Raw genomic sequence first — 10,770 nt, forward strand, 5'->3', positions numbered from 1 at the left:
GTGCCACTCATGTGAGTGGGAAGCAGTGTTATCAATAATTTTGTAAGCATCAGTTTCTGTTTTCTTCATAATAGAACCACCAGCTGCTATATCTATGTCTTTCCTTGTAGTGATGTCGCATCCTTGGTAGAATATTTGTACTATTTGACAGGTGTCTAAACCATGTTGCGTACATCCTCTTAATAACTTTCCAAATCTTGTCCACGCCTCATATAGAGTTTCATTCGGTTTCTGTGTAAACGTAACAATTTCTGCTTGAAGTCTTACGGTTTTAGATGCAGGAAAGAATTGTTTAAGAAATTTTTCAACTAAAACGTCCCATGTATCAATCGCCCCTTCAGGTAACTATTCCAACCAATCTTTGGCTTCTCCCTTTAAAGTCCAGGGAAATAACATGAGATATATCTGTTCATCCTCAACTTCTCTTATTTTAAATAGAGTGCAGATCCTATTAAAGGTACGTAGATGTTCATTTGGATCTTCCTTCGGCGCACCACTAAATTGGCATTGATTAGTTACCATATGTAGAATTTGTCCTTTGATTTCATAATCTGGCGCATTAATGTCTGGATGAGTAATTGCGTGACCTTGGCCAGTGCGCTTAGCTCTCATTCGGTCTTCCATACTTAAAGGTTCCAGATTCTCCATAATTGAATTTGTTGAATCGGAATCACTAGAGGATTCTGATTTAATGGTTCGTTCCTCAACAATCTCTGTTTGTATGATTGGTGGTTTAAGAGGAAAGTTTAGTGGTTCAGAATCTACGAATCGTTCCTGAATATTCTCCGGATTCTCAATTGTGAGGTCGGGTTCAAAAAATGGATTATCGAAAATTTGAACTGAAGTACTTGGTCGACTGGATGACGATTCTAAAGAAAAATCAACGGCAGTAATATTTGCTAAATGTCTTGATCTAGTTACAGGTGGTGAACGTACAAAAGGTGGTGAACGTCTTGCTCGGTGCATTCACTGAATATCCTATTAGTTTAAAAAAGGAAAGAAAATTTATAATAAGTTATCCAATCAATAGACTTTTCTGATTTTGCCCACGTTTCGAATAGCCAAAAGATGCAGCAGAGGGGCAGGATTCGTTTGGTCTCAATATAATTGAGGACTGTTTGGCTCCAATAACCCGGTCCACGTACAAATCCAACTATTACTACGAACCAGAAAATTTTGATGTCTATCAATTTAACCACTTAAAATAAATTTTCGTAATTTTAAGAAATTTAGATAAGAAGTAGAATAAAAATCTATGTCCTAAAAACTAGAACAGCGAGAAATAAGAAAGAAAAAGAGTGCGTCGGAAAAAAATCGAAAAATACAAATAAGAAAGAAAAAAAAAGTGACTTATAGAACTTAAAAACACTCGACTAACCCAACCTTATTACTATCACTAACTTAAAATTATAATCGCAAATTGAGATTACTAATTGGAATGATAATTGATACATAGGTAAAAGGCGTCGAGAAATAAGAAAATAGCGCGTCTAAACTTAAAAAGAAACTAAAAATTTAAAACTAAAAGTTGCTTCTTAAAGCTTACAAGTAAAATTATATCCCAAATGGAAATAACTTAAAAAGGTACTAAAACTTAAAAAGGCGTCGCAAAATTCTAAAGCACATAAATCTTAGTCTAAAGAAAAAACACTTAAGGGATTTTACGGCAAGGCCTAAAAATCTAGAAATAAAAATAACTATGGCAAAAACTATGAATTAAAAATAAATACGAGCGAAAAATCCAAAAATTACGCTAAAACTATTAAAAAGGGACAAAATATAAAAATATATAAAAAGTTGTAAAAATTACAATTTTTATAAAAATATTATTTTTATATTATTTATTTTATAAAACTATTAATTTTATAAATTATTAAAACTAATTTAGACTTAAAATACAAATTATAAATAAACTAAACTAAATAATAAAATAATTATAACCTAATTAGGGTTATTAATTAATAATAATTATTATTATAAACCCTAATTTCGTACAGCTTATGTTTCAGACGAGTCAAATCACTCCATGCGATCGCATGGAGTGTATGCTATATATTCATGCGATCGCATGAAGTAGAAAATCGGGCCAGATGAGTTGGGCTGCTACAGTGTAGCCCGTAAACTTTTATATATTTTTTTCTGTTTTGCTGTTTTGATGTTTTATAAAAAAACACAATATTTAAATAAAATTTATATTTTTAAATACTAAAAATAAAAATAAAGAAACTTTATAAAACTTATATATTTAACAAACTCTTAAAAATATATAAATTTTTGTTTTTCTTTTTATATTTTTGAATTTTTAAAAAGTATTTTTACAAAAACGTATTTTTATAAAAGTAAACTAAAAATAACAATCTCTTTTTTTTTATATAGCGTTGCGCTTCCGGCTTTTAAGCTAAATTTTTAAGTTCCCTGGCAGCGGCGCCAAAAATACTTGATGTTATGCGAGGTGTATATAAAATAGCTTTTAAATTTTAGCAGGAAATACTATTAAATACGATACAATTTTACACAAGATATTTATTTATTTATTGAATGGATATACTTAAACCTTGCTACAACACTTATAGGCAGTGTACCTAATCGTACTGTAGTATAGTTTTTAGTAAGTCCGGTTCATTCCACAGGGAATCTTTTTCACAAAGCTTAACGCTATATTAGTTTAAATTTATAAAAATACAAATATATATAATATTATTATTATAAAGGGGGTTTTTACCGTTTAATGACCGGTTTGTCGATTTTAAAAACTTTAGTTGCAGTTAAAACAAAATGTAAAATATTAAATAAATAAAAGACTTAATTTAAAGCGTAAAGTAAATAACGATAATGAAATTGCGAATAATAAAAGTGCGATAAAATAAACTTGCGATAATTAAAAAGTACGATAATTAAAAGTGCAATTAAATACAATAACAATAAATAAAAATGCGATAATTAGAAGTGCAATTAAATATAAAATAAAGGAAATTAAATATGAAATAAAAGAATTATGCTTATTTAAACTTCCGTAATCATGATGTTTGACGTGTTGATTTTAGTTTTATGCCCATGGGTTAATTGTCCTTTGTCCTGGATTATTTAATATGTCCGTCTGGTTTTTGTCCATAACAGTCCATCAGTCATAAATATAAAGTGCGAGTGTTCTCGTCAAATTATCCTTATACCCGAAGTTTAAATATTCCAACTAATTGGGGACTTAAACTGTAACAAGATTTTAATACTTTGTTTAATAATTACACCAGGATGTCGACTGAGTGTAACCCAAGGTTTTAATACTTTGTTAACAATTATGCCAAGTGTCCTTGTACATAATTTCACCCCTGTTTTAATAATTCTAGTGGCTATTAATCTATTCCCGTGTCCGGTTAAATGAACGATTATTCGTACATATAAATACCCCGCCCATCATGTTCGATCGAGTGTATATGGTTATTTATAGGTACATCCAATTGTAAATCTTTATATTAAAATTAACAAACTATCATTTAGTTAAACAAATATAAAGCCCATTAATAGCCCATAGTCTAATTTCCACAAGTGTCGTTCTTTTGTCCAAACTCCAATTATGGTACAAAGCCCAATTACCCAATTTTAATATTTTTAGCCCAACATCATGATTACTTCGGATTAAATAAGCATAATAATAACTTAGCTACGAGACATTAAATTAAAATGGTTGAACATAACTTACAATGATTAAAAATAGCGTAGCGTTACACGGACAGAATTTCGACTTACACCCTTATAACATTCGCTAACATACCCTTATTATTAGGATTTAAAATTAAAATTAAAATTAAAATATAAATATAAATATATACGTTTACATATAGATAGAGAGATTGATGGATGGTTTTTACGTTCACCAAACTGCGAATTTATAGGCCTGTGAACTGAAAAAGGAGCTCATGCGATCGCATGGCCAGCTGGGGAGGCTCACATTTGGTTGTTTTCTTCTGCCGACGGTTTTATAATATAATATAATATATATATTAATTTTAAGAATTAATTATATATTATATTATATTTATGTGCATAGTTGACTTGTAATTTTTAGTCCGTTGCGTCGAGCGTTGAGAGTTGACTCTGGTCCCGGTTCCGGATTTTCGAACGTCCTTGCGTACAATTTAATATCTTGTACTTTGCGTTTTGAATCTTGTACTCTTGTAATTTTGAGACGTTTCTTATCAATAATTGGAACCTCATTGATTGTATTTTGTACTTTTGAGCTTTTGGTCGTTTGCGTCTTCAATTCGTCGAATCTGTCTTTTGTCTTCACCTTTTATTATTTAAACGAATATCACTTGTAAATAGAACAGTTGCAACTAAAAGCTTGTCTTTCTTGAGGAATAATGCTATGAAATATATGTTCGTTTTTAGCATTATCACTTTTCATCATCATTGCCGAAGGTCTTAATATACTTACCAAAAGAGCATTATCCAATGGTCACCTACAAGGTTTAAAAATTAGCCACGACAATCTTGTCATCACACATCTCCAATACGCAGACGATACAATCTTTTTCGGTGAGTGGAATAAAAGAAATGCCAAATATATCTCCAAACTACTAAAATGTTTCGAAAACATATCTGGTCTCAAAGTCAACTTTCGCAAAAGTAAACTTTATGGTATCGGAACATCCACCTTTGAAACCGATCAAATGGCCAATTACATTAACTGTTCTGCGGGCTCTACCCCGTTTACTTATCTCGGTCTCCCTATCGGTGTACCCACATCTCACGCTTCCTCTTGGTAGCCAATCGTTGAAAAGTTCGATAAAAGACTTTCGGATTGGGCTTCTAAATCTATTTCCTTCGGGGGTCGTCTTACGATCATCAAATCCATCTTAAGTAGTATCCCATTATACTACTTCTCCTTATTCCATGCACCTGCCGTTATCCTTAAGGTACTTGAATCCAAAAGACGGAAATTTTTCTGGGAGGTTCTTCAAAAGATAATAAAATTAAATGGATTAAATGGGATCAGATTATATTGCCATACGAAAATGGGAGTTTAAATGTAGGGTCTCTTTTTGCTAAAAACATTTTTCTATTTTGTAAATGATGGTGGCGTTTCAAAAATGAACATAATGCATTATGGGTAAAAATTATAAAAAGTATTTATGGGCCGGGGGGGTGGTTTGGACACTAATGTTTTATGCAGGAATATTTCAGGTCGTACCATTTGGAAAGAGATTTTCAAAGCCGGAAAATTTGCAGACAAACTAGGCACTTTCTTTACATCTTCAATTTCAAAGTGCATCGGCAATGGCACATCGATTAGCTTCTGGCATGACATATGGATCGGAACTGAAAATCTCAAAACTACTTTTCATAGATTATATATGCTGGAATCTCAAAAAGATGCAACTGTTGCTGAAAGAATATCGAATGTTAATTCCAATTCAATCGGAAGTTGGGATTGGTCCCGTGCACCTAGCGGTCGGGCTTTGGATGAACTTACGGAACTCACTAACTTAATATCATCCGTAAGTATTTCGGATCGACCCGATTCATGGAAATTCTCCCTTGACGCATCTGGCATCTTCACTACATCATCCTTGTCAAATTTAATTAATACACTTAGGTACGGCGTCCACTCTCGAAATATATTACTTCCCCGCAACAAATACGAAACCGAAAAAGGTCTTCATATTCATATGGAGAGTCATTCAACAAAAAATCCCGCTTAGAAGTGAACTTGACAAAAAAGGAATTGATCTGCATACTATCTTGTGTCCCGTATGTGATCATCATATCGAAGCCATTGACCATGCGTTGATTAACTGTCCTAATGTGTCTTCAATTTGGGCACAACTACTAGATTGGTGGAACCAAAATAATACAACAATTTCCGACATTAACGATGCCATCATCTCCGACCAAGGTTTCTCACATAACTCCGTTGGATTTGCCATATGGCAATCTACTAAATGGATTGCGTGCTATATTATATGGAAACATCGAAACCTAAAAGTATTCTCAAATAAAATATGGAATCCCGCCACGATTATCTCCGAGATTCAATCTCAAAGTTTTAGCTGGATCTCAACTAGATCTCGGAAGAAAAAACCTATTGAATGGCATCAATGGCTCCTCAACCCCTCCTTTTATGTGGCATCGCCTCCAAACCGCATGGGAATCGGTTAACAGGATATTACTTAAATCGGGTAGTGTTCGTTGTTTTTATTTAGCTTATGTGGGGTAGATTAAATGGGTCGGTTGGTTGGCAACTTTGTCGTCGCTTGATCGGTACGGTTGTCTCCTCCTTCCCTGCTTGTTCTTTCAAGTTCGTTCCCTCATAGTGTTAAATATGCTGCGACGCTCCCGACTTTTACTTCCTATTTTATATTCCAATCTTTTCTAATCGTTTCGATATGTTTATACCATTGTATAGATGAATATATGGACTTGTTACGTTAAATTTAGTTTTAATAATAATAATACTTTTTTCTTTTCAAAAAAAAAAAAATAATAAGACAATATCAACGAGATCCTCTATAGTCGAAACATGGATAATTAGAGGAACTAAATTTAGAATTAATCTAATAAAAAAAAGAACTTCAAATCCAAAACCAAGAAGTGATGCACTACATACAATATCTGACCAATATCCCACGAACCATCAAACAACACATTATTATCCGCTACACATCCATTAAGCTTAAGAATTTATCTAATTTTAGCTCTAAGAACTATATTTAAAGATTACTTAAGCATTAATAATAGACACTAAGTTTAGGGACTAATGGGGTAATTATTTGAGGTGGTTATTATCAATGTACAAGTAAATGAAGCATGATATTAATTCTTAAACATAGCCCTAAAAGCTAACAATAGAAAATTCTTAAATATAATACCAACTTTGACTATACGTTATTTATTTTTTTATTTTTTTATTTTTTGATGAAAATAACGAATACTCTAATAGAAATGAGGTCATTTTTCCAGGAATACAAAAGGACAGGAGAAACGACAAAGCTTGCATCTAGAAGGCAACCATTCAAACGAAAACTATCTATAAAAAGGCTCCCTAACATCCCGAAAAAAACTTACAAACAAAATATCCAAACAATAACTGAGAATTACACGAAATACAAGGAACGAAACCAACCAAAGACACAAGACAGACCACAACAATCAACCTCGAGGACCCGCCATTTTCTATTTGTCATTAGCCGTCTTTTTTAAAAAATTACACGACTATACGTTATATGCCGAACCAAAAACGACTGTTTTTATATTGCTTTATAATAGAATATATAAAGATATTAGTACAGTCCAGCCACATTATATATATATGGGTTTGGTCTATTAGGGTTTAGGTAGATGATTGGTATGTCTCTTGTACTATATAAATAATCATCAATGTATTACAAAATATCCATGGGGTTTTCTATTATTAGAATATATAAATATATAGGTACAGTCCAGCACAATTATATATATGGACTTGATCCATTAAGGTTTAGGACTTTAGGTAGATGATTAGGATTGAAATATGTCTTTTGTACTCTATAAATATTCATTAATGTATTACTCCTTTCATCCCAAATTAATTGTCCCCGGACACAAAATACACTGCTTAAAAAAAATTACATGTCACATGTACTTTTTTGTTAACTTTCTAGTTTTACTTTTACTTTTTGTCTATCTCTTTGTCCTACATGAATAAAGTAGGGACGATAAAAAATTTTATCACATCATTATTATTCTTATAAAATTGGATAATTAATTTGAAACATTTCAAAATAAAATAGAAGACAATATATTTGAGACGGAGGTAGTACAAAATACCACGGGGTTTTCTATTACTTTTAAAAAATGGCAGCTTGCATTATACAAAAAAAAAAAAACGGAGAGAAATTCATCTTAGACCACAAAATTAAACTTGGTGTAGAGGAAAACTAAGGTAGATGAGAGGTTGTGGTAGCAAATCAATTGATTTGAAAGGAACCCTAGTATAGAATTATCAAACATATGTGATATGGACCATAAACTGATAAACATATACTACATCATTTGTGGTCGGTTAATCAAAGAAGTTGCATCACATTATAACATACAATTTTAATCATAGTTACCATAGCAAAAAGTTATTACAATTGTCAAAAAAAGATTAAGAATATAAATCCATGATAATCTTCCTGTCGTTTGTTGAGTTATAACATGTTTGATGAATATTTCCCTTCTATACTAAAAGGACTCAATTTTTAGTCGTTTAATTATCCGAAAACGATAACTCACCACTCTCTCAAATTTACAGTTTAACCCCTTAACTTCTACTATCAATTGTAAATTTCTCTTTTAATCTTTACATATAAATTGTAACTTCAGATGTATTAAGAGCAGTGTTATAAAAGTTGGCCGACTTGGCCGACGCGTCGTCCAATGCGTCGTTTTTTTGAGTTCTCCGTCCCATTTTTTTTCTGAAAACGACTCAAAAGGCGGTCAAAGCTAAAAGTTCGGTCAAAGTCTGTCAAAGACGGTCAAAAACAGTCAAAATCAGTCAAATTTTCATCAAGATGTGATATGTTTCCAGTGTTGTAAAAGTCGGCCGATGCGTCGTTTTTTTGGGTTCTCCGTCCCGTTTTTTCTGAAAACGACTCAAAAGGCGGTCAAAGCTAAAAGTTCGATCAAAGTCTGTCAAAGACGGTCAAAGTTGGTCAAAACAGTCAAAATCAGTCAAATTTTCGTCAAGATGTGATATGTTTCTAAAATTAGGGTTTGTTTTCATTTTTTGGGCAACCTTTTTCTCTGTGTCCTTACTGGTTATGTACTCAGTAACATTAATTGAGTTTGAAGTTTGATTGTATTTAAATTCAAGTTCCTATTTAAGAAATTTATGGTACAGAATCAACTATTTTATACATATATAAATATATATTCAAGAAATTATTAATAAAGTCAACGTTAGTCAACGACCGATGCGTCACCGACGAGTCCCCGACTCGGCCGTCGCGTTCTTTTTAGGTCTCGACCGATGCGTCTCCGATTCGCGACTTTTACAACCATGTATGTTTCTAAAATTAGGGTTTGTTTTCATTTTTTGGGCCGCCTTTTTCTCTGTGTCCTTACTGATTATATACTCAGTAACATTAATTGAGTTTGACGTTTGATTGTATTTAAATTCAAGTTCCTATTTAAGAAATTTATGGTACAGAATCAACTATTTTATACATATATAAATATATATTCAAGAAATTATTAATAAAGTCAACGTTGGTCAACGACCGATGCGTCACCGACGCGTCCCCGACTCGACCGTCGCGTCCTTTTTAGGTCTCGACCGATGCGTCTCCGATTCGCTACTTTTACAACCTTGATTAAGAGTAACTTAAAAGGGAATAAAATGTAACTTTCAAATCAATATAACGCTCGACAAAAAAAAATTTACTCAATTATTTACGGGGTCTATCTTTTTTCTTTAGTGCGAGTTAGGTTTCTCTTGTTATTATACCCGTTAAACTCAAAATAAATTTACGAACAAAATGCAATTAATTATATCCGAAACGAATCTTTTTTTAAAGGAATACACACACACACACACACACACACACACATATATATATATATATACTCTGTAATAAATAGACCCAACTTATTATGAAAGTCGATGGCTAGAGTAAGTGTTAACTTCATGAGTTGGTAAAGGAAACGACATGGGTTCAAGTTCTTTTTGTTTGCAATTTTTTCTCAGTTATCGCTCAACATTATAAAAGACATTAAAATGTTCTGCCGCAACGCGCGGTTCAAATTTTGTATAGTTATGACTAATTAGAATGCTCCACTTTTATTTTGATAAATCCACTTACAATGATGCTTAACATATATGTATTGTACAAGTAGCTAATGCATGATATAAGTGAATTTATTAAATTTATAAGTGAAAATATCATTAGTCTTTTGAAATATTATACAACATACAATATACAATACAATACGTCACAATCAGAAAGTGATTCACTAGTAGTGGTATATAAAAGTATGACAAAATGTGTAAATTATAGTATAGTATATCTGTTGTTGTGGTATGAATGAGTGTTGACTAAGCAATCAATAAGAGGGTTCATCTGCAAAAATAAATACCTAAATTAATTGTGATTGTCATGTTTACTTTCATTTTCTCTATTCTGGCCCGATATTGGTTTTTTCCATCCATTAAACGTTTTCTGCCGATCTTAACCAACATCTCTCTCTCTCTCTCTCTCTCTCTCTCTCTCTCTCTCTCTCTCTCTCTCTCTCTCTCTCTCTCTCTCTCTCTCTCTCTCTCTCTCTCTCTCTCTCTCTCTCTCTCTCTCTCTCTCTCTCCCCCTCCCTCTCTCTCTCCATAATAAAAATAAATAATACCCGGTAATTAATCGATACTAATAAATAATAAATATTAAATATAATACTAGTAAATTATTAATAATAATAATAATAATAATAATAATTTAAATTAACATGTAAGATAACAATTAATAAGAATCTTGATTTTCTATATAAATGGCCTCTTGCAGGCTCCAAACCAACTACCCCATCTCACTAAGAACTAATAAACTCTCTCTCTCTGTCTCTTGTTATTATTGTTGTTCTTGAAGAGGAGTTGCCAAACTAAAGGTAATTGAGCATCTATATTATGTTGTGATCATGGTTCTTGTTTACATTTTGCATATAACATCATGGTATCATTATAAACCTTATGTTTTAATAGCATATTATGATCAATATACGTTCACTTTTTTATATTATGAATTTCATGAAGTTGACTTTGAACAGATA

At 32.0% G+C, this 10,770-nt stretch overlaps 1 protein-coding gene across 1 annotated transcript; it reads left to right on the forward strand.

Annotated features, from left to right (window-relative positions):
- Positions 1–5,129: 5,129 nt before the first annotated feature.
- On the forward strand, positions 5,130–6,156 carry LOC139842024 (uncharacterized). The gene is made up of 2 exons (XM_071832204.1): positions 5,130–5,499; positions 5,594–6,156. The coding sequence occupies exons 1-2, from the start codon at positions 5,130–5,132 to the stop codon at positions 6,154–6,156; spliced, it is 933 nt and encodes a 310-aa protein (XP_071688305.1).
- The last annotated feature ends 4,614 nt before the right edge of the window (positions 6,157–10,770 follow it).

Source organism: Rutidosis leptorrhynchoides, chromosome 4 (genome assembly GCF_046630445.1).
Source record: "Rutidosis leptorrhynchoides isolate AG116_Rl617_1_P2 chromosome 4, CSIRO_AGI_Rlap_v1, whole genome shotgun sequence".
NCBI classification, from domain to species: Eukaryota; Viridiplantae; Streptophyta; class Magnoliopsida; order Asterales; family Asteraceae; genus Rutidosis; species Rutidosis leptorrhynchoides.